This window comes from Copadichromis virginalis, linkage group LG18 (assembly GCF_057382275.1).
Source record: "Copadichromis virginalis isolate Kocher_CV1m ecotype Utaka linkage group LG18, C_Virginalis_male_GT1.1, whole genome shotgun sequence".
Lineage (NCBI taxonomy): Eukaryota > Metazoa > Chordata > Actinopteri > Cichliformes > Cichlidae > Copadichromis > Copadichromis virginalis.
The window spans coordinates 1,999,135-2,021,936 of NC_140635.1; the positions used below are offsets into that span (position 1 = coordinate 1,999,135).

Sequence of the window (22,802 nt, forward strand, 5' to 3'; positions counted from 1 at the left end):
TATAATATTTAATTTTGTTTTTTCTGCAGTATATAAAAATTGGTGTATCTAAAAAATAGAACGATAAAGACACTCAAAATAAATTTGCTGTTGCTGTAAACTATTTTTTGCAACTTTTCTGTATTTAAAGTTTTGAGGGATAAGCTTCTTAAATTTCTCTAAGTAGAAATATGTGTAAAATATGTGTATTGCACTTTTTTGCAATTTATGTAGTTACTGTGGACTTAATGCAGACATATTACTAAAATTTGGGCTATAACAGTTGTATTGATGTATAGCAACTTGAAATGCTCCCACAAATGGCTCCACAGCATGTAAAAATATAAAGTAAGCTCTGGCAGACTTGGTTCTATGGCAGGGTTAAACACCAGAATTAGCATGTTAGCAAGCTGTACGGGTGCATCACACAGACACCGGCTCACTGACGCTCAGTAACCTCCAAATACAATCCTAACAGTTCCCCAGCGCTCGCGCTCAGACTTCTTGGACGGCCTGTCGGTACACTAACCTCACAGCAGCCATATTACTGTCAGCTAATGTCACTAAACACGCTCCAAAACACTCCCACAGCACAAACACGCACAGAGCTAGCAGCTACAGCCGCCTGTGTCACCATCCACCTGTCAGCCAAAGAGGCCACGCCCCTAAAAATGCTAATTTATTACAGTTTAAACATGTGAGTTTTTACCACAGAGCAAATCATTTGTAATCAGAGCACGTCGTGCTTCAGATAGGTGTGAAACATGATGGCGATGTGAAATAATACAGCAGTACCAAGAAAACAACCTGGCGGGATGGGAAGGTGAGGGGTGGGGGTTTACCTGGATCGGGGGGTAAGGGTTGGAGGAGCAGGAGGGGAGGGGGCTTTCATCTCCGTGGGGGTAGAGAGTGGAGGACGTAGGGGAGGGGAGCTCCGGGTGATGCTGTCCTAAAGTTGAGCCGTCAAAGATGCACTCCAGAGACGCTACCTAAAGGACAGAGGAGCAGAGGAGGAGACACGGCGGCTCGCTCAGACACGGCAGGAGGAGCGTCACAGACAGACAGACACGGAGGAGCGCTCAGGGAGGCGTCTCCGTACGGATGAAGGTGACATGTTTCTACACTGAACGACCAAAACAACACAGCAAACACTGGACAGACAAACATGGTTCCCTCTGATTGGCTAGTGCACTCGTCTCCACCACCTTTCTGCTTTAACGATAGTCGCAGACACCTCCACCCCCGGGGGCCGCACACATGCGAGACCTGATCCAAGACTTTCGGTCAGCAGGACCTTTTACCTTCGTTCATCTACAGATTCAAACCGACACTCTGTAATTTACATCAACTTCCTCTGAGTCCACTTCCTGTCAGAGGGCAGATTCACCCCATCATGTGATGTTACTGCAATTTAACATTTTCTGAACAATTTGTACTATTGTGCAAAAACATACTGTGATTTATCACTATTTTAAACTGAAGTTAAACTTTGTCAATTCAGTTTTATTTATTTATACGGCGCCAAATCACAGCAACAGTCACCTGCAGGTCCTTTAGACTGTAAGGCAGACTCCACTACAATAACTTCATCTAACAGCATAATGGTTCTCACTGCAAAATGAGACTGACAGACATGGACACAATGAACGTAGCACAGTCAGTTTAACCTTAACCAACAATTTACTGTGAGAAATCATAGAAAATCACATCTCTGTTGCCGTCTGTCCACACAGAGGTTCACATGTAGTTGTTACACGAGTTTGTCTGTTCTACATGAATCTAAGCAGGATGCCTGCAGCTGCCTGACAGACTCAGACTGATGCCAACCGGCTGTCTGCGTTTGTAAAGTAGATGCACTCATTTGCAAACCTTTGACAACGAGTGCAGTCAGAGTCAGACTGCCACTGTTTGCAGAGAGGTTGCCCTCTCGTTTGTAGTATTCAGACTGTACACAAAATATTGCAATGCTTTGCTGTTTCGATTTTTCACCAGCCTGAAAGGTTAATGCTGTAAAACGGGATGTTTTCATGCACGCTACTATCTTTGGCTAACCCCGACCAATCAGAAGTCACTGCCTAAAGACAATTTAGTGCTTTTAGACAGTTGGGCCCAGCTGAGAGACTGAGGGACTTTAGGCACTTAAAGCCTGGCTGCTAATACAGAGAATAAGCCGTATTATTTTTATCTTAATATTCATGACAAACTCTCGATGAGCTGCAGCAAATATACAACTCTAGGCTGATAACTGATTCTATTTATTGAATTTTTGGTTAATTTCCACCAAACAAAGAAAAATTATTGTTAAAAGGGACGATTTGAACATCTCGCCAGAGTTAAACTCAGAACTGGACATCATCTCGCATACCGATGTTTACGCACACAGAGCGCCTCGATGGTTTGAATCTGTAGATGAGACCTGACGAGAAGAATAACAGAATATCATCAGAGTCTGAACATCATTACAAATGAGGTCAGATCTGCTTTAAGAAGAAATCTGAGGGAGAGGAATCACAGAAACCTGAGCGTTCACAGGTGAGCGAGCGATAAACTGATGAGGAGGACAAAGAGGAGGAGGAGCTTTGATGGTTAACGGCGTGACCACAGGTCAGGAGAAGATCAGTGATCAATGAGCCTGCTGAGGTTTGTCTTTTTTATTCATGTCGATTTATTCAGTAGAAACAAAAATGGGTCAAACATTTATGACTTGATTGATTCTGCAGCACTTTTTGGTTCATTTCTGTTACTTTGAGGCTTTTACTGGACGGCAGGCTGAACCCTCTCAGAGACGAGTCCGTCACACTGTCAGGACCGAACACACAAGTCCGAATCAGGCGTGAACGCTGCTGCAACACACGTGTGGAAAACCACATACAACAGGGGGACACACACAGTGAACAGGTGAAGGCTACAACACATCACAATAAACCTCCAACTACACCACAGAACTGCAGCCCAGAGGCCGACGTTAGCTCACACACAAACCAAAACAGCTTTGACTTCATTCTCCTCATCCAGTGTTTAACATCTGGCCCAAAAAAGCCTCATCGAGATCAGTTTCTCTCTTTAGATCAACTAAAACTTTATCGTCTGCACTGAGCGGATCTTTCTCCAACCCTCGGACCACGATGGACTCACGTGAACAGAGTTTTTTATTCATGCCTTCTGCTCTCTGAGGCTTATCTGACGCTGGTCCGACTGTTTCAGCGAGTTTGGCTGGTCAGATGTGAGAATGCGCGTCCTTCCCTTCGATCGACGGAGCGTTTGAACCGTTTGCAGCTCGACTGTTTCGTGTTCGGCTGTTTTTTCTTTCCTTTTCTTTTTAACGGTAATTGTTTCCTGCATAGAAACAAAGTTTAGAGGAGTTTCTTCTCACATCATCTCAAATCTTTACACCAAACACAGTGCTCCTCTCAGCTCTCCACATTTACTGTGGTGCATTTTTATTCCAGGAGTTCCAGATGTTCACGTGAACCTGTGTTGGCGTGAGCCGTGTTTTCAGCACGAGCAGGTTCCCAGTTTTGACGCTGTGGACGCCGATGTTAAGCGTTACTTTGACATAATTATGTCAGCCGCTGTCTGAACTATGTGGACGTGCCTTATCTTTAAAATTAACGAGCTTTTTATTCTGTTTCAAAGAACAAAGCATCAAAAATCTGACAGATCTCGAAACAAATCTTTCTATATTAAGAGAGATTATAAAACATGACTTTGTTTTCATTTCCCTCGTTCATGTGATTTATGATGTAATACCCTTCACAAACACTGGGAGGCAGTCACCTACAGATTTCATACAGGTCTCATATTTAAAGCATGAGACATTAAAAAGAAATTAGAGACATTTTTGAGATTTCTGTTAAATAAGGTTTAAATAAGAGACTGAAGCCTCAAAGAAAGTCGGGTTAGATCCACCTGGTGCGGCATCAACACCCTCTGTGAGGGCGCTTTGGCCTCGTGCTGCAGATGATCTGATCTCCACACGATGGCAGCAGAGCTCCATCTGCGAGTCACAGCCACCCAGCTTTGATCTGATCCCATGTTCTCCGTTACCACGAGCAGTGCAGCGTGAAACGGGTCAAACCTCCGTGAAATATCACATCTCAGCTAATCGGAGATCGGATTAATCAGCTCTGAGCACGAAACATGGAGGCAGATTTCAGGCAGGAGGCCTTTCCGTTTGTTCTCTGGCGCCGCTGCACACTGATGAGGAAACACATTTATGTGACAATCAGCTGGAAATACAGCGACATCTCACCGAAACAGCCTTTGGTTTTTATTTAAACTGATCTTTTATTAAACGATTTATTCATCAAACGTGGGAAGAAAAAGTCATTTTAATGACTATTTATAATTCATCACCTTCTTTGTCAAGAACGGCTTAAACTGAAGGTTATTTTCTGTATCCATTTTATTTTTACAAACTTAAAGATAATTTCAAACGTTTTGAAAGCGTTAAAGAGATTTTCAGTCTTACTTTAACAGCTCGTCAGAAAAAAGCATCTTTCTAAATACTGTCCACTTGTCCCTAATTAATCGGCCAAGCTACAAAAACACTGGATCCTACACTTCCCATAATGCACCGTGACAGCTCTTCTCCACAGACGATGGGCACACACATTAACGTGGACGTGTGGAGTTGGTGAAATGCTCCTTTAACGGCACACACAGTCGTTATGAGAGTAACGTGGAGGCCCGAGCGGCGACAGACACAAACACAGCGGGCGCTGACAGAAGCAGCACGAACAGGAGGCAGAGTCACGTGACTGGGAGCACGCCAAATTCCCCTGGTCGAGCTTCCAGGACGGCGAGAAACAGACCGAGCGCGATCTGGTTTCCAAACCGAGGCCCGGCTGTGAGAGAAGCTGCTCACATCACACGAGGAAAGTGTTTAAATATCAGCTCGTGCTTTTGTCCTGAAGCGTTTGAGTCACCTAAATTATTTTCAGACTGGGAAAATCCGGGAAACTAGTAGGAAGCTCTAACAGGGCGTTCCAGCAGCCAGGGCTGCTACTTCCCTCTCAATGTTTGGATGAAACATCAGGAGCTGGATGAATCCATGTTTGACAGAATTTCTGTCCTTTCACATTTATGATCGCACAGCTTTGATTCTGTTCATGGAAAACTTTAGGAAGCGTCCACTAGCGGGAACTCCTGGACGGCCTCAACATCGAGACCCCAAACATCTAATCCTGTAGGTTTACCTCAGGGGGAATTCTCAGGCTCCGCCCACAATACCATGCGGTGATCTCACCTGGACTTTTACCTGCTGCAGCTGTAACACTGAAACGTGGACCAGAGGAATTTGAAAGGTGTGTGATGGCGCGATGACAGGAAACAGGTGTGAGCTTCAGAGCAGCGTCAGCATTTTAATGGGTCACATGATGCAACACATACAAGCAACAAGCCTCATCCTCCACACGTGTGTGTGTGTGTGTGTGTGTGTGTGTGTGTGTGTGTGTGTGTGTGTGTGTGTGTGTGTGTGTGTGTGTGTGTGTGTGTCTAAAACAGATTAAGATTAAGACATTTATACTCATTTTATGACAAAAACCTGCTTCGTCGATTGATCGACTGATTAAAGTGGAATGCGGCGACTCTGATTGGTGTGCACACATAAACACGAAAAGTCGCCATCAGGAAACAAATGTAAAGAGATGAGAAACACATGAAAACATTTAACTTCACTGGCATTTTAACAAACTCTGGTCAGAATATCAGGCTCGTTCGTGCACCATGAAACGTTCCCGTTACATGAATATTTTATGAGCTGAAATCTTGGATTTTGCCTGAATGTTGGCTCAGCCAGGTCTTTTCAGAAGGACCGTTGGACTTAAAAACATTACATTAAAAACCTCCAGAAGCAGGTTTTCACTGAAACTGAGAGCAAGCTTTTTATTTGCTGCAGCTACAGAACATAATGATGCACCGCTCATCAATGATCTGACTGTGACGGACGTCTGAAATGAAGGCTGTGGCTCGCTGACTGTTTGAAAGAGAAGCCAGTAAAGTCGCCGTTTGGACCAATGAGAGAGACGGGAGGCTGAGACAATGCCATCTCCTACCTTCATCGGTGAGATGTGAGCGTGGGTGACGTAGCCGTGCACATTCTCGATCAGGGAAAGGTTCTTCTCTGCTACCTGGACCAGCTCTGGGCCCCCCGCCTCCTCCGTCAGCTGGGGGGAGCTCTGGTCCTGGGGGGACGAGTCCTCATCGTGGTGCCTGTACTTCTGCAACAGGAAAACACAAAAATCAGCAAAACGGGGCCAACAGCAATGTGACAACAACTCTAGTTCAATGAGTTGAACCGCTATGAGCAGCGACAGCGGGGAGGAAGAACCACCAAAAGAATCAGGCTCGGGGAGGAGCAGCTGTCACGATTATACACGACACATCTTCATGAAACTCTCCACTCGAGCACAACAACAGTGCAGGCGGCTCCACCATGTGGTGAGAATCAGTAATTACGGGTTCATTATTTACAGAGAAGAAAACGCAACAAACTAACAAAACAAAAACCTCAACGTAAAGAAGGGAAAACAAAGCGATAAAAGACAAACAAACCAGCAGAGACCTCATATTTAAAACCTTTTTTGTAATAAATTTTAAACCCAAACATGAGCTAACCTGCTTTTCTGTGTTTCAGCTTTCTAAACGGGCAGTTTTTGGTCAGTAATGTGACCCACGGGTCCACAGAGCCAAAATTCTGGGGGCTCTGATTGGCCTTGGTGAGCTGGAGGTGTCACCAAGTGAGTTTGTTATTCCCAGGAAGGAATTCAGAAAGAACGCCAGCGTGGCAGAGCCGATCAGCCACTAACCGGAAGGTCGGTGGTTCGATCCCAGGCTGCTCCAGTCTGCATGCCAAATATACTTGGGCAAGATACTAACCCATGTTGCTCTCCGATGCAGCCATCAGAGTGTGAATGTGTGTGAATGTTAGATACTTAAGCTTGGAAGTGCTTGTGTGAATGGGTGAATGAATTAGTTGTATAAAGCGCTTTGAGTGCTCAGAGTAGAGAAGTGCTATATAAGAACCAGTCCATTTAAAGGATAATCCTACTCTGATCCTCTGACTGCTTTTCTCAACAAAAGGAGGTGACTCACTGCTCGTCAGCACCAAACCCTTGTGACTGAATCATCGGTGCAGGTGAAGAAAACCTGTGCAAGAGAAGAAACTCAAGTCCCAGAGTGCACCTCTCCAACAAACATCCAATCACAGCTTGGGTCTCTGTTGTGGTCAGAGCTCCAGTCGGTGTAGTTTATAAAATAAAAACAAGGATATAAATGGAAAAAGAGCAGAAGTCCTCCTCGGCGGCCTCGTCCGTTGATCGGCAGCCTTCACATCTTGATGAGTCAGAGCTCTCCAGTCTTACTCATCTGTTTTCTGGCTTTGGGAGGAGAGACGCTCAGTGTGACAGGTGAACGACTCGACGGTCCTGCACAGACGCGGTTACGTAACCAAACCGAGTGATGGGCACTTTTCAGAGCGCCAACTCGCTGAGCGGGAGGAGGACATCAGAAACCTGAACATCACGGAGGTGTAACAGGAATTCAACCGACTGAAAACATTTCAACCAAAAACTAAGATCGCAGGATTTATTTGTTTCCTAAAATCATAAAGTTTCTTTATGAAAGTAAGTCTTTCTTTTCCCTATTAAAAAAAGAAAAAAAAAACCCAGTGAAGGAGCTACGGACTTAAACGCTTCAGCAGCCAATCACGTTGCTCGATCTGAGGGCAGTGGTAACATTGTTGCAACCTTCCGTCTGTGTCGGCCTGACTTTAAGAAACACTTTTATGGACTAAATTCGTCTCCAGTCCACTGAGAATTAAACAGCTGAGACAAACTGTGAGAACATGCAGGCAGCTCGCCCACGCTCAGGAAAATAGAAGTTAATGCAGCTCCAGTAAGTGCTGCGAAAGTAAAAACACTCAGTCCACCATCTGAGGCTCGGCTAAAGAAACATCAGCGCGTTTTTATTATTATTTCATCTCAACACTTCGAAGAGTCTTTGAGGAGTCTGAAAAGAAAAATGCGAGTGTTTCTAATTGAACACGAGGAGCGTTAAACGAGCCCCAAAGGACAAGAACTAAATTCAGAAATGAGAGTGAGACCAACAGAAGTCGATTTAAAAGACTCGATACGTGTGAATCCCGACCTCAGAGACTAAAACAGTGTTTGTTTCAGTTCTAAAGAAAGTCAAACTGTGCTCAGCTCCAACATAATGATGAGTGTGGCTGATGAATGGAGACAACACCAGCGCAGCTTTGGAGGGTTACCGACGCCGGGCAGTGTCTTGGTTAGGCTCGTATACACACAGCAGCACAGGAAGCGCGTTGGACGAGGCTTTCAGGTCACATGACACAAACAGACACGTATGATCACAGTTTAGCCACAGTTTCATTTGTGCTGTAACACTAAACAGTTTCTTTATAACTGCCGAGCTACTCCAACGCTTACATCCTCTTCACTCACAGCTGGATCGGCATTTCTCAGCGTCAAAGTCTTATTGTTTGGTTTTAATATCGGAGCAAAGAGAATAATGCAGAGAAAATCCAAGGGTTTGAGCTCTCTGCTGGTTTTCATTCTGCCTGCTTCAGAGTCGGAGAAATGGGGGTTTGTGAGTGTTTCTGAGGAAATCCTCGGCTTTCAGGGGCTGTTTTCACTCAGGGATTTTAAAGAGGGGGAATTATTCAACTTTAATGGATTAAAAAGGGGGGGGGAAAAAATCAGGAGTAACCTGAGTACATTTATAACGTGCTGACAGGATCTCGGGATGATTTCAGAGCCGGGTGTTGGCTCCAGTGTTTTGGCTTTTTCTCGATCAGGGTCTCAAACACTGATCCTGCTTTGCTGCAGTCGGAGGTTTTGCCGTGAGGCAGATTGGTGAAACCCTGACGGCGCTCTAAGAACCTCGGAAACTTTCAGCAGCAACTTCAAAGAGATGCTAAGCTGCGGCTGAACGGGATTATCCCACGCCTGATTGGCTGTGGGCCGGATCAGCCGGCAGGTCAGAAGCTGAGCTGTTGGACGAGCAGCGCCTCAAACTGCAGACCTCCCATCATCGCTGAGGGCCTGAACCTTTAACGCCTCCGTCCTCCCGATCCCTCTGCTGACCGGCGCAGAGCCAGCAAACAGCGCGAAGGGCAACACCTCCGTTCATCAGGCTGAGAGGCGCCAGCCGGCCAGCGTTTGGTGAATTCAAGAAGGACGACGACAGCTGGCACAGAGGCGGCAGCGGCACGCAGACGACACCCACAGATGTAGAGTGTGAATCTGAACAAGTCTGAGGCACAGCGACTCATTTCAACTTCATAACAGCACCAAAACTCTGGTGTCAACACGGCCTGGTCTAAAACATCCACACCATGACTTCCAGCTGCTGAGTGCCATCACATTCTTCAAAAACCTCAGTCTCATTTGAAATGTCTCTGATGCAGCTCTCAGCAGCATCGTCAGATTCATGTTTCAAACTACAGCAGTCCCCCTGATGTCGGTGCAGGTGCCTCCATCACACCTTCATCCTGTCAGACTGGCTGAATTACAGCTGAGCTGCTGTTACAAAACCCGTGTAGGTCTGTGAGGCTGCAGGAAGCCTGACTGTGAGCTGATGTTTCTCAGATCCAGCAGGAAGTCCAAATGGAAATGAGGTCGAGGCTGCGTCGGCAGCAGTCGGATCTGCACAGACATGGAGTCTGATGCTGACCTAACCTGACTGCTGGCTCTTTATGGAGGAACCGGCTGTGGAGGCGTCAGCTTTTCTCTCACTGTCACACACAGGCTGAGGATGGCAGGACACACAATTCTGATCAGAGGAAGACCAAAACAAAGATGCAAAAACTAGCAGCAGATGGCGTGGTCCCCACAGAGCTCCGATCTCTGCATCATGAAGCCGGTCTGAGAGGAGAGACACATGATTAGCCCAGCTGGGACAAACACAGAGGAAGGTCGCAGGAAGCTCAGGAAGCTCAGACATCCGGCCGTGAGAAGGAGCTCGAACTGTCCAGTCTGAGATGATCGTCCTGGAAAAACACTGGAGTAGTTTCTGTCTCCGAGTCGTGTTCAGCACTCTTGACTGCTTCCACCAAACCTCTCTGTTATTTTATCAAACTGAAGCTGCGATTTCTGCCTCCACGCCTGCTTTAACTGCTAAACAATGCAAGACACCGCTCAGCTGTTAATGACAGCACCACACAGAGGACTGTGTGTGATGTCACGACCACTGTAGCTTATTCTATGGAAACGAAACAGTTTTCTCCTCGTCCACTGAAAACATGGATGATGCCGCCATGAGTCACCCGTCGACGTGCTGAAGCTCTGAAGGTTCAGAGTAAGGTCGCTCGAAGGACTATATTTAAAACAAACCTGTGTAAACTTCAGAATAAGTGGATAAATAAGTGGATTAGCTCAACTCTTCTAAACCTGCACAGCCTGGCTGCTTATGAATACAGTGATGAGGGAGGCGTCAGCTCCAGAGACCAGGCTGTAAACATCTTTATTTCTGCTGGAGCCTCTAGTGGTCATTAGAGGAACTGTCACCCAGTGTTTGGATCAGTCTTTCTGGGTCACTTTAGTTTGCTCACTTATGACTTACAGCCAGCACATCATACAGACATGACCTTCACAAGCTAAAAGGTTTTAACTTATTAGTAACTTTTTACTGTTTTGGGCTCTGCACGGTTTCAGGTCAGCGGTACAAACGTTACGCTGAGCGGCGAGCAGGCCTCGTGCTGTAACTCAAACATGTCTGTTGACGTGTTTTTGACCTCTCTTCAGATGACGGTTTGCTGTCACACCTCACAGTAAAACTGAATCTTGCTGCTTCAGCCTGAAGATCATCACTAATATGAACACTTTCACTTCAGTTAATCATTAAAAATAATGATTCGCTGCAGAAATCTGAAACGCAGATAACCTCGATTAAGAGGAGGAATAATTTCACGGGTGCATGATTACCGTGCAGCTGGACGAGACTCGTGTTAATCGCATGCTGCCAATCACATCGTCTGACTCTGCTTCTGCAGAACGTCCACCGATCACCTACAGCTGCACGGCCTCTGTACCTACGTCCCCGAACAGCCGGAACCCCGGCGACGGGAGACCACCGCTGAGATGAAAACTTTTAGATTTACATTTTCATGAGCTTCTGTGACAGCAGCTGCTTGCGAGGTCAACAGTCGCGCGAACAATAAGGCGAACATGTCCACGAAGAAGTGTTTTCACCATGGAAACCGAACCTGCTCCAGAGAACATTATGTTGTTATGGTAACAGATGAGCAGGTGTGGAACCACATCCTACAGACTCTCAGAAGCAACTTTACTCCAGCTTTCTCTTGTGTGGTTTTGCTTCATGTGTGATCCTGGAACTGACCTGATATCAGATATTTGTAATCAGAGCTTCAGCTGGAAGAATTAAACCGTCTCACACGCGTCTGAACTTTCACTTAACGGAGTATCTGCTGTAATCTCCGACTCCTCCACAGCTAGGATAAACCCCGGGCAACTTATCCAGTTGATAACCGCTTCGTGTGACCTCTCAGCCCGATTGATCGCATTGGGCTCAGCGAAGCCAGAGAAGGAAAACACATCGTGGTGAGCGCGCTCTGTAGCGCTGTGGCCTGATTATGTCGTTTGAGTATTTGAAAGCAGGAAGTGAAGCTGAACGCTGGTGTGCGGGCTGATTAATTCCTGCTTTAATTACTGGAGTAACTGCTGGGATTCCCTCCACAGATTAACACAGATTACGTGACCGAGGGGAAGCACCGCTGACGGTTCAGCATCTTCAGCCTCCTGCTTCCTGCACAGAACTGAAAAATCAGCTGAGACAGCTGGGAAGGGACCGGACGGAAGGGGCCAGGTCACATGACCAGGAGCCCAGGGGACGCGATGACTTGCAGCTAAGGCGAGGTCGGGTCGCCCGCCGCCGCTGTCGGGGCATATGGTGCTGAAGAGCAGATAAAAGTGAGGGCGGCAGCAGCTGAGGTCAGCGTAGAGAAACGCTCCTCTGCAGCTCAGATCGAAGGCTTCACCAAGGCGCCGCAGCACTCGAGGAACAGCGAGGTTACTCATCACTCGTCCTGGCAGGAAACAGGCTTTTGTTTTTGAGTGGGTTCAGCGAGATTCCTAAACCTAAAATAAGAAAATCTCTCCGTTAGAGCTGTGAACTATAAGCATGTAAAGTCTGCACGACAGTGCCGCCGATTTTCTCGTTGTTAACAGTCATCAAGTCGAGTTACACCAGCAAACAGTGAGAATCCAGCAGAGTGAGCGTTTGTGTTTTCTCTGCTTAGAAAACACAAACGCTAACGGCTCTTCCTGTCCTCAGAAACGCTGATCATCGATCCTGTTACCTTTTTCAGAGCCTGCTCCATCCACAGACTGTAATCCACTGAAACCACAGCTGTGTGTGAAACCTGTCAGCTTACATATAAACTATCTGGCAGAGAGCAGCACGGGGAGTCTAAAGGTCGCCACAGCTCGACTCCGAGGTTAAAGTTTAGTTACTAATTATTCATAGTTTTCAGCCATCTCTCCTACAAACATTTTAAAGTCATCATCAGGGTTGTTTTTTTGTTTTATTGGTCAAAGATTCAGTTTCCACTGCAGGCGCTGCTCTGACCTGACCTGTGACTGAACACGAGAAGCTTCTGCTCTGGTTAATCATCCAGGTAGCTGCATGTTCGAGCTGGATGTGAAGCGGCAGTCGGCGAAGCATCAGGCAGCTGCAAGCAGATCGAAGCGCTGCGACGCTCACACGCAAACCAAGCATCAGGTCACAGGTTCGAATCCCTCTGCCCGGGCCCACATGGGCCACATTCAAAGAGAAATAAAGGTTTGAAGCAGCGATGCGGCGTAACGTCAGAGGGTCCATCAGCGAGACGCCGAGCCCACTCACCGTGGACCGCGGCACAAATGGAAGTGTGGACGTGGGAGGCAACGGGGAGGTTTCCACTGATGACACTCTCTGCATGAAGAGAGCTTCCTCCTCTCCTCCTCCTCCTCCTCATTTCTCTGAGAGCTGTCGAGGAGGAGGAGGCGGCACAGCGCCGACTCCTGCCTGCCAAAAGCTGCTATAAATAGGAGCATCACCGCAGAGAGGATGTAGCAGGATGTTCAGGACGAAGAGGAGGAGGAGGGCTGCTGGATGATTCAGGGGGTGATGAAGAGGAATGCAAAGAGAAAGATAGAAACAACCGACGGAGGACTCACTCACCACCACCTAACTGGAGGACTTTGCTGTTTGTGTCGTTAAAAGCCGCAGAGCAGAACAGAAAAACACGCTAAGCACACGCTGCTGGTCTGAGATCAGATTTACTGCCCATTTATTTAGCTTTTAAACATGCTTTCTACACGAGTGAGGTAAAAACTCAAAGGACAGTTTATTAGGTACACTGTTTGGCTGCAATCTACATGTTACAGTCACTGATAGGCCAAAGAGAAGCTCTGTGATTCAGGCCCTTCATCAGGACCCACAGGGCTGTGTGATCAAAGTGAGATGACTAAATTAAACAAGCCTGCGACGACACGAGATGGTAAAAACCACAGTGTTCATGAGCTGTAACTGGTTTCAAGCAGCGTCTGACCCACAGGGTGACAACTCTGTAAAGTTCACCTGAACTTTTTGAAGTTTCCTCCAGTGAGCGATGCTAAAAACATCCAGGTCCTGGTCTTGTTCCTGCTCGTCTGTGCCACAGACGTTAAACTGGTGCAGTGTATCGACGGGCCTGAGGCTCCAGACTCTAAATCTGCAGTTTTTCAGGGCTGGAATTTTAAATTCGTCTCTTCTTCCAGCTTTATTAATAACATGTGAAATGAGCTCATTAATATGCGCTCTGTGAAGAGCAGAAGGTCCTCATACGTCGCTCTCGTTTGAATCTGACAGCCGTCGGTCTGATCTGTGAATCGAGATGATCTCACAAACCCGGAGAGACGGCCGTTCAAAAGTCTGAAAATGGGTTCAGAAAAAGACAGCAGCTCCCTAAATACTCGACGCCACAATGATTGATAACTTCCGGCACAATGTATCGAGTGAGTGGCTGTGAGAGCGGTCGATGGCAGCCGAGCAATGGGACTTAATTAAGACTAGTCTGTGAGTCTAGCTCTGTGAGCAGAGCAGAAGTGTCGGCGGCGGCGGCAGCTCGCACTCCGACCGTCTCCGTGTGAACGTCTAAGCTCCTGATTTATGAGCATCCCGATCCCGACAGATTAACACCAGATTCCAATCAAACCCTGATCCACACGGGAGTAATCCGAGCGGCTCCTGAACCACAGCTCAGAGGTCAACACGCTGCTCCACATGATACCACAAACCCCTCCCCCTCCTCCTCCAGGCGATGGGTTATTGCCCAATCAAAGCCCAGAGGGCCAAGAGGTCAACTGGGACAGACGCTGCTCTGAGTCTGAATAGCTTCCCCTACTTCTGCTGTGACATCACCTGAGAGCCAGTCAGGTCATAAACGGGAGGACACCGCCAAATTAAAAGCACCAACTTTAAAGAGACGAAGGGTTGGGATCAATGAGCTCCGAGAGTTTGGTTAAAAGAGTTTCCAGAACAATCAGATGCTCTTAGGAACGTTAAAAACATCCCATTCAGAAAACATCGCGTTATCGGTCGGACCACCTTTCAGTCACCACCACCTCGTGGTCACAGGCGAGGACAGGAACATCAGTCCACCTGCAGATCAACAGCTGAGCCCTCACTACCAATCCGTCTGCCAATCTCCAACTCTGGTTTTCATCAAGAGAAAAAGACTTTGAGTTAAGTTCAACAACCTGGAGCTGCCAATCCATGTTTTCCAGCTGAGAATCGGTGCAAGTTTTCCGAGTTTAAGCACTTGATTTAGTTCAAAACACTCAGGAAAAACAACGGCTCAACAGGGCAGATGGAAAATGAGAGCTTTTGGGGTGAGCCGTCTCCTTTAAACTTCCTGTGAAGCTAATCCGGGCTTCAGTAGTCTGAGCATCTCAAATCAAGAGAAAATCTTACAGTTTTTCCCGCTTCAGTAAAGAATTCCTTCTTTGTTTTCCTCGGCTGTAATTTCATGCCAGATCGTTGGAAGAAGTCGACTTGATCTGACCAACAGAGACATCTGAAGCCTCGGAGTAGAATCAAGTAAAGGAGGACGACTGTGACGTGTTGCTCACTTACACAGAAATCACATTAAGAGGGGTCGTTCAAGGGCCGGCACGAAGAGAAGAGCAATTACGGAAACGAGCTGCGAGACATGAAAAATGGAGCCGTTTGTTGAACAGCAAAGTTTTTACGCTCATCGTTTCCTCAAAGACGCTCAGACACAGCCGCACAACAGGAAACAGCCGAGCAAGATCAAACCTCCAAACCAGGCCGGCGGACACGATCAGGAGAGGCTGAGCCACCACAGGTTTAAAGACACCCCATCTCATACACATGGAGCATTAAAGAGCAACTGGGGTTTAAATCGGGACATCTTCCTGAATTAACTTGTTTGTCATAATAAGTTTAATCCAAATTTACTAAAACATGATTTGAAACGTGGAAAAACAGATTTATTGTTTTTCTGAAGACGTGTGAAGCTGCTCACAGCAAGTTCTTTAAATGAAAGGTTGTTAAAGTAGTTTATACGATCACTTTGTACATCCTCGGGTCTGCTGGTGCCCCTCTGACGACTGGCTGAGTTTAAAAAGACACCTGATCTGTCTCCTCCAATCAGTGATCTCCAGAGTGTAATCCCCACTGAGACATTAAACTGCGTAGTTACTCTGCCTTATTCTCACAACACTACAGTTTGTAATAAATGCAGAGATCATGCACAAACTCGCTCCCAGAGACCTGACTGGCATCTCTCTGGACTGCCTGCTGTGAGGCCACCACGCTGCCATGATCATTGTAATTCAAATACTCCGTCTACTCTCTGACATGACGTCATAATTATCATAATTTTACTCCCTGAAGGTTCTGTTTTATTGTTGCAGTCGTGATATCACCTCTGTAACCGTGCAGCTCGTGGGAAACTTTCTTGGCTTCTACAGATTGATCAAAGTCAAACATGCAGAGGTGGTGAACAGAAAGCAACATGATGAAATCTGTTAACTGTAAGTGCGTCTTTACTTTGGATCCTTTTCAGGTTCATTTGTCTCCATATTTGTGCATTTATGGGTTTTTTCTTCAGTACTGAGACAGTAAATCTGTTAAAACGTGTGAATATTTCATGAGTTCTGCAGAGTCTCTGTGTGCACGCCGTGCCCTGACGTCTCTCGGCTGACAGCAGAGCTCACGAGGGAGCGAGCTTTCGGTTCGCTGGCGTTTCCCTGCACAGCACATGACCACACACGCACGTGCCCTCCAGCCTGCCGCTGACGCTCCCCGCCAGCCAATCGCGCCTCAGCGACGCTTCAAACCCAGCCTCCGATTGGACGGTACGGAGAGCGGGGCGCGACGGGCAGCTCGGGCGGCCAATGGCATGGCGTCAGGTCACAACGGTAAACACAGCCGCTCGGTGACAGCCAGCGAACACGGGTTATTTCCCCCTCAGCTGTCGCCTGACAGGAGCAGAGCGGGAGGACACAGCAGGAGCAGGTTTATATGTTCATCGTTTTCAGGGTTGTGATTCGCAGCTCGTCTGAGTGTGCGTTTGACAACGTGCCCTGCAGCTTTACTGTCTCACCCACACACTTCTGATTACGCTCACAGTCCAGCCATCGCTGCTCCTGCACAGCTTTATGTAAGAAAACATCAGCAGCTACTGATTGGTTTGAGTTGTAGAAGTAAATTTAGACCCGTGTGACTGCAGCGGCGATGATCACCATCAAAGATTTATTCCATTTTATCACAGGAGCAAATGTTAACGACTTCTCTGTGAGACCGCCGGCTCATTTTAAAGATCAGAATAATCTGGGCTGCACTCTTCAGCAGGCCGGTGTAAACACTTTCATTTAATACCAGCTCGTCACCGAGGAACCTGACGGCACATCATCAAGCTTTGGAGCTCCATCTCAATGAAGATGAGCTCGATTTACTCTGATTACTCCACACGTGTACATGCACTGAAGTGTAAACAGCATAAATACACACATACAGCAACTTTATCCTGTGTTTGAAATCACGCTGACGTTTAAATGCAACAAAGTGTTTGATTTAAATAGGAAATCATTTCGTTTTCATCCATTTAAAACACAACCCTGAAGAATCCTCACAAATGCAGCTGTGGAGGTGGATTATGGGAAATCTAAGAGTGTGTTTCCGGAGCTGGAGATGAAAGACGGCATCGTGTACGGCGAGCATTATAAAACTGATGCTACCTACGAGACGCCCGCAGCATCCTAGCAGACGGACGAGTGCGCCAGAAAGACCGATGAACAAACGGAGAGCTGACGTTTTTCTTCCAGAGGAAAGATTTTCGCTGCTGTAGCTCAGTGACACTGAAATGTAGTCAGAACCACGAACAGCGCCGCTCATGGTTTTAAATTTTTTACCCAGAAATCATTGCTGGCCAGCGCCTCCTGATTTATAACGCCCAGAACGACCATGGAGGTGTGACATAAAAAGGTTAAATTCTCCTCATCCAGCACGGCGACCATCGTCATCAAAAACGTCGTGTAGTTTCTGTTCGTTTCTTATTTCTGGAAATAAACGGACAAATCCTGTGATCCCATGATGAAACGCTGAAGTCTCAGCACTTATCGCTCTGACTGGATCAGGATGACCTGATCAGGGCCAATCTGGCCTCTGCTGATGCAAACGTGAGGACAGCGATTCCCAACGAGTTTAAAAATCTGCACTGAACCTGGGATCAGTTTCAGTTTTGTTGGGATGAAAATGTTTACCTTCCGTTGAAGCCGCTGCTCAAAGACGGGACATCTTCAACTGTATTAAACTCAGCCGAGGATCGTTTGGGGGTCGGCTCGACGACCCAACCTGAGGTTTTGTTTTTAGAATCATAAATTCGGTGCTTTTCAAGATTCACAAAGATTTAGACAGTCAACAAAAACAAAACAACAAAACAGCAAAAGAAATCGTAGTTAACTGGTAAACGACAGTCATGTGACCCGCCTGGCAGGCTTTCGCGTTCAGACGTTGAGCAGCTCGGCGTCTGCAGGAGGATTCGTCGCCGAGCGTTCAGAAACATTTCTCCGAACTCGTTTTTGTAACTTGTGACGTTCTGGCGTCATTTAACGATGATCGGGAGACTTTTCCTCAAACTTTATTTTGGGTTTCTACTTTTTAACCTACCACAAACCAACCCAGCCCCCTCGCCGTGACCCCACTTCACCGACGACCCCGCCCCCTCCTACACCCACCTTGCAGCCGAACATGAGGGAGATGGTGCTGTTGGTGCAGGCCACCTTGCAGTGGCACAGCATGGGCGAGAAGCACTCCACCTTCTTGCTGGGGGACATCTTGTCGACGCCGGGGCAGTTTGCCGACAGCCGCCTCCTCCGGGAGCGCTGCCGGCTCCTCCCGCGCCGTCCGCCTCCGGCTGCGGCTCCCCCAGCAGCACCTCCTCCTCCTCCGCCTCCACCTCCTGCCTCTCCACCTCCTCCACTGCTGCTGCTGCTGCTGCTCCCTGCTCTCACCATCCGCCCTCATTCCTCGCATCGCTCCATCACGGCGGGGAGGAAACGACTCCCAGAGCTCTTCCTTCATTCAGGGAGAACCTCCCCCTCCTCCTCCCTGCTGACCCCTCCTCCTTCTTCTTCTTCTGCTGGTTGAATGTTTTCCTCTCCCTCTTGACCTCCTCTCAGGCGCTCGCCCGGACTCCTCTCTCCCTCGTCCTCACGCTTGTTTTCCTCCTCTATCTTTCTCTCTCTCTCTCCCGCGATGATGACGAGAGAGAGCGAGGGCTGCTGTGTGTTCGTAAAGCGTCCCTCTGTGGGGGTGTGATTGGTCTCTGGGGAGCGGGGGGAGGCGAGAGAGGTTGGTCACATGACTCATCGGAAACGAGGAGGGTTGAACGAGAGAGAGAGCGAGAGCGAGAGAGAGAGAGAGAGAGAGCGAGAGAGAGAGAGAGTGGGGGTGTATCCTCAGGGAAGGTAGAGTGATGTAGGACAGAGTCAGTGATGTGGAGGAGAGGAGGAAGAGGAGGACACTGAGGAGGAAGAGCGAGCCCACACACAGCAGCGAGCGCTCCCTCCATCAGAGAGGTGCGTTTTAATCTGACAGCGAAGAAGAAGATACGACAGGCGATTGGTCGGCTGGGCTGACGGCGGCGTTACATAAAAGATGGACGAAGCTTCCGGGTTTGAAAAGTGAACGGGCGCACAGATGCCTCAAACCTGCCGCCTTTCTAACAGCCACCAGGGGGCACAACTTCCTGCTGAGAGCATTAGCCCGTGCTTCTGATGAAGAAAACGATCCTGGATCCACATCTGTCCAAAAGTCTCTTCCAGGACGGACTAAGCCCCACGTTTCATGGAAATCTGACGGGAACGAGCAAACGGAAGACGAACCATCCGATCAGCCCGGATCATTTTTATTTCTCTCTCTCTCCTGTCGTTTAGCGCGACAGTGTTAAATTCATTTCATGACAACGACTTTTAACTTTCGTCACTTTTACTGCTCGGCTGGTTTTTGTTTCTTTGCACCAGTTCTGGACAGTAAAGTTGATATAACTGCTCTAAAGTTTCACTGATCACCGTTTATTCGTATTTTTAATATTCATTAATCATCTGACTGAATCACACGTCATCTCACTACAGACGAGCTACAACAAAAACAGCAACCGACATAAACCAGGTCCTTCAACCTCGTTAATAACTTAAAACTAATGGCAGAAATGTAGAAACTAGTCTCAGACACTGAGTCTCTTTGTAAACACATCGACCCTCATCACCACTAAATCAGGAAAAATAAAAATAGCAGCTTTTTAACCTGATTTGTGAACATTAGCTGGTTTCTGCAGTAAAGCTGCTGCTGATGTTGGCTGACACAGTACATGTTTAATAATGTTTAACAATTTAAACACTGTGACTAACATTACCTAACGCTTTAACTGATATTACAGTAGGAGGTTTGGCAGCATCAGTGCAGACTGCCGTTTGTGTCCTTTGATTCTCGTTTAGTCTCTGGTTACAGTTCAGGAGGATCTGAGCACGTGGCGGGATCACGAGCTTTTGTGCGTCTCCCATCAGCTCTGAAACCACAACGCACAAGTTACAGTGGATTGCAAAAGTATTCGGCCCCCTTGAAGTTTCCCACATTTTGTCACATTACAGCCACAAACATGAATCAATGTTATTGGAATTCCAGGTGAAAGACCAACACAAAGTGGTGCACACGTGAGAAGTGGAACGAAATCACACATGACTCCAAACATTTTTTACAAATCAATAACTGCAAAGTGGGGTGTGCGTAATTATTCAGCCCCTTTGGTCTGAGTGCAGTCAGTTGCACATAGACGTTGCCTGATGAGTGCTAATGACTAAATAGAGTCACCTGTGTGTAATCTAATGTCAGTACAAATACAGCTGCTCTGTGACGGCCTCAGAGGTTGTCTAAGAGAATATTGGGAGCAACAACACCATGAAGTCCAAAGAACACAGCAGACAGGTCAGGGATAAAGTTATTGAGAAATTTAAAGCAGGCTTAGGCTACAAAAAGATTTCCCAAGCCTTGAACATCCCACGGAGCACTGTTCAAGCCTTCATTCAGAAATGGAAGGAGTATGGCACAACTGTAAACCTACCAAGACAAGGCTGTCCACCTAAACTCACAGGCCGAACAAGGAGAGCGCTGATCAGAAATGCAGCCGAGAGGCCCATGGTGACTCTGGACGAGCTGCAGAGATCTACAGCTCAGGTGGGGGAATCTGTCCATAGGACAACTATTAGTTGTGCACTGCACAAAGTTGGCCTTTATGGAAGAGTGGCAAGAAGAAAGCCATTGTTAACAGGAAACCATAAGAAGTCCCGTTTGCAGTTTGCCACAAGCCATGTGGGGACACAGCAAACATGTGGAAGAAGCTGCTCTGCTCAGATGAGACCAAAATGCAAAACGCTATGTGTGGAAAACTAACACTGCACATCACTCTGAACACACCATCCCCACTGTCAGATATGGTGGTGGCAGCATCATGCTCTGGGGGGGCTTCTCTTCAGCAGGGACAGGGAAGCTGGTCAGAGTTGATGGGAAGATGGATGGAGCCAAATACAGGAAGAAAACCTCTTGGAGTCTGCGAAAGACTTGAGACAGGGGCGGAGGTTCAGCTTCCAGCAGGACAACGACCCTGAACATAAAGCCAGGGCAACAATGGGATGGTTTAAAACAAAACATATCCATGTGTTAGAACGGCCCAGTCAAAGTCCAGATCTAAATCCAATCCAGAATCTGTGGCAAGATCTGAAAACTGCTGTTCACAAACGCCGTCCATCTAATCTGACTGAGCTGGAGCTGTTTCAAAGAAGAATGGGCAAAGATTCAGTCTGTAGATGTGCAAAGCTGGTAGAGACAGACCCTGAAAGACTGGCAGCTGGAACTGCAGCAAAAGCTGATTCTACAAAGTATTGACTCAGGGGGCTGAATAATTACGCACACCCCACTTTGCAGTTATTTATTTGTAAAAAATGTTTGGAATCATGTATGATTTTCGTTCCACTTCTCAAAAGCCTTAATTCTAATCAATTAAGCCTCCTATTAACCCTTTATTCCTCCTGTAACAGCAGCGACGTGTTTGTGACTGCAGCACGTCTGAGGGGCTTTCTGTTTAAGTCACTTCCTTTCTTGGTCTCTTCTAAAATATGTTGATACCGAAGAGAATCTTGAATACATCAACATAAACAACCCCCCCAATCTCATCGTGTGTGTGTGTGTGTGTGTGTGTGTGTGTGTGTGTGTGTGTGTGTGTGTGTTGCAGAGTAACGCTCCAATTAAGAACCAGCACAGAAAGACAAACAGACAGTCGGTCGGATTCACTCTGTACCTTCTGCTCCACCCGAAATCTGCCGCTTTATCTCCGTCTCTCACACTCTTGCGCGCACGCACACACACACACACACGCACACACACACGCGCACACTCTCAGACACACGTCCACCCACTGTCTGCCGCTCGCCTCCTCGGTGTGTGTTAGTCATTCAGGGTGAAGAGAGAAAATGTGAGAAGTGAGACGAAAGGAGCTCTGTACCATTAAACCAGATTCTGAGGAAGCTGCTTCACATCAGAGGAATGAGCCGATCGGGCTTATTGACGACTAATCTGTTGATTATTTCTAAAATCAATCACTCAGCCCACATCAGGAAACTACAAAAGACATCAGCTTTAAATGTTTACATTTGTAATTTTACAGGCTGGAGTCGGCAAATAGTTTTTGAGTTTTTCATTATTTTACTTCATCAATACTGAAAATATTCATTTAGTTTAACATTATTTTCCATTTAGTGTCCAATCAATAAATCCACCAACAGTTTGAGCTCCAATATTTCTGGTAAACGACTCAAAACATCCAAATAAAACTTGTTTATCCCACAGCTGCGGGCCTAAAGAACAGCAGACACAGCTCCCAAGTCCCAGTACCTGCAACCTGAAAACCAGCAGCGCATCATCCAAACCCAATCCCCCAACAGCAGCTAAGGATCATGGGTAGTGAGCGGTTACCACAAACAGCAGTGTGCAGAGGAGAAGTCCGTTTACTCATCGATGACCTCTGTATTATTTTCAGCTGTTCAGAGAGAGCTTGTGCTGCTGCTGGAGGCAGGAGCTCCTCGGCTTCGCCTTTCTGCTGACGAGTCGATCCCACCCCGGCTTCTTAAGTCCAACTCGACTGAAACATCGCTCCCCACTAAAAAGTTCAATAATCACAAGATGTTTTTAAAGATAATAACAACCATCAAGTTCAGGCTTCAGACTGGGTGAACTGTGCT

The 22,802-nt window shown here is 47.1% G+C and overlaps 1 protein-coding gene across 8 annotated transcripts in view; it reads right to left on the reverse strand.

The window, feature by feature from the left end:
• The window catches only part of dlg1b (discs large MAGUK scaffold protein 1b), a 97,915-nt gene that overhangs the window by 31,783 nt on the left and 43,330 nt on the right, over positions 1-22,802 (reverse strand). For 5 of the 8 annotated variants that reach the window (XM_085440207.1, XM_085440201.1, XM_085440200.1 and 2 more), the window contains one exon: positions 6,036-6,200. In XM_085440207.1, coding sequence (XP_085296333.1) covers positions 6,036-6,200 — 165 coding nt within the window. Of the gene's footprint in view, positions 1-821; positions 969-6,035; positions 6,201-22,802 lie in introns of all 8 variants that reach the window. The other 3 variants (XM_085440199.1, XM_085440205.1, XM_085440206.1) reach the window with 1 other exon arrangement.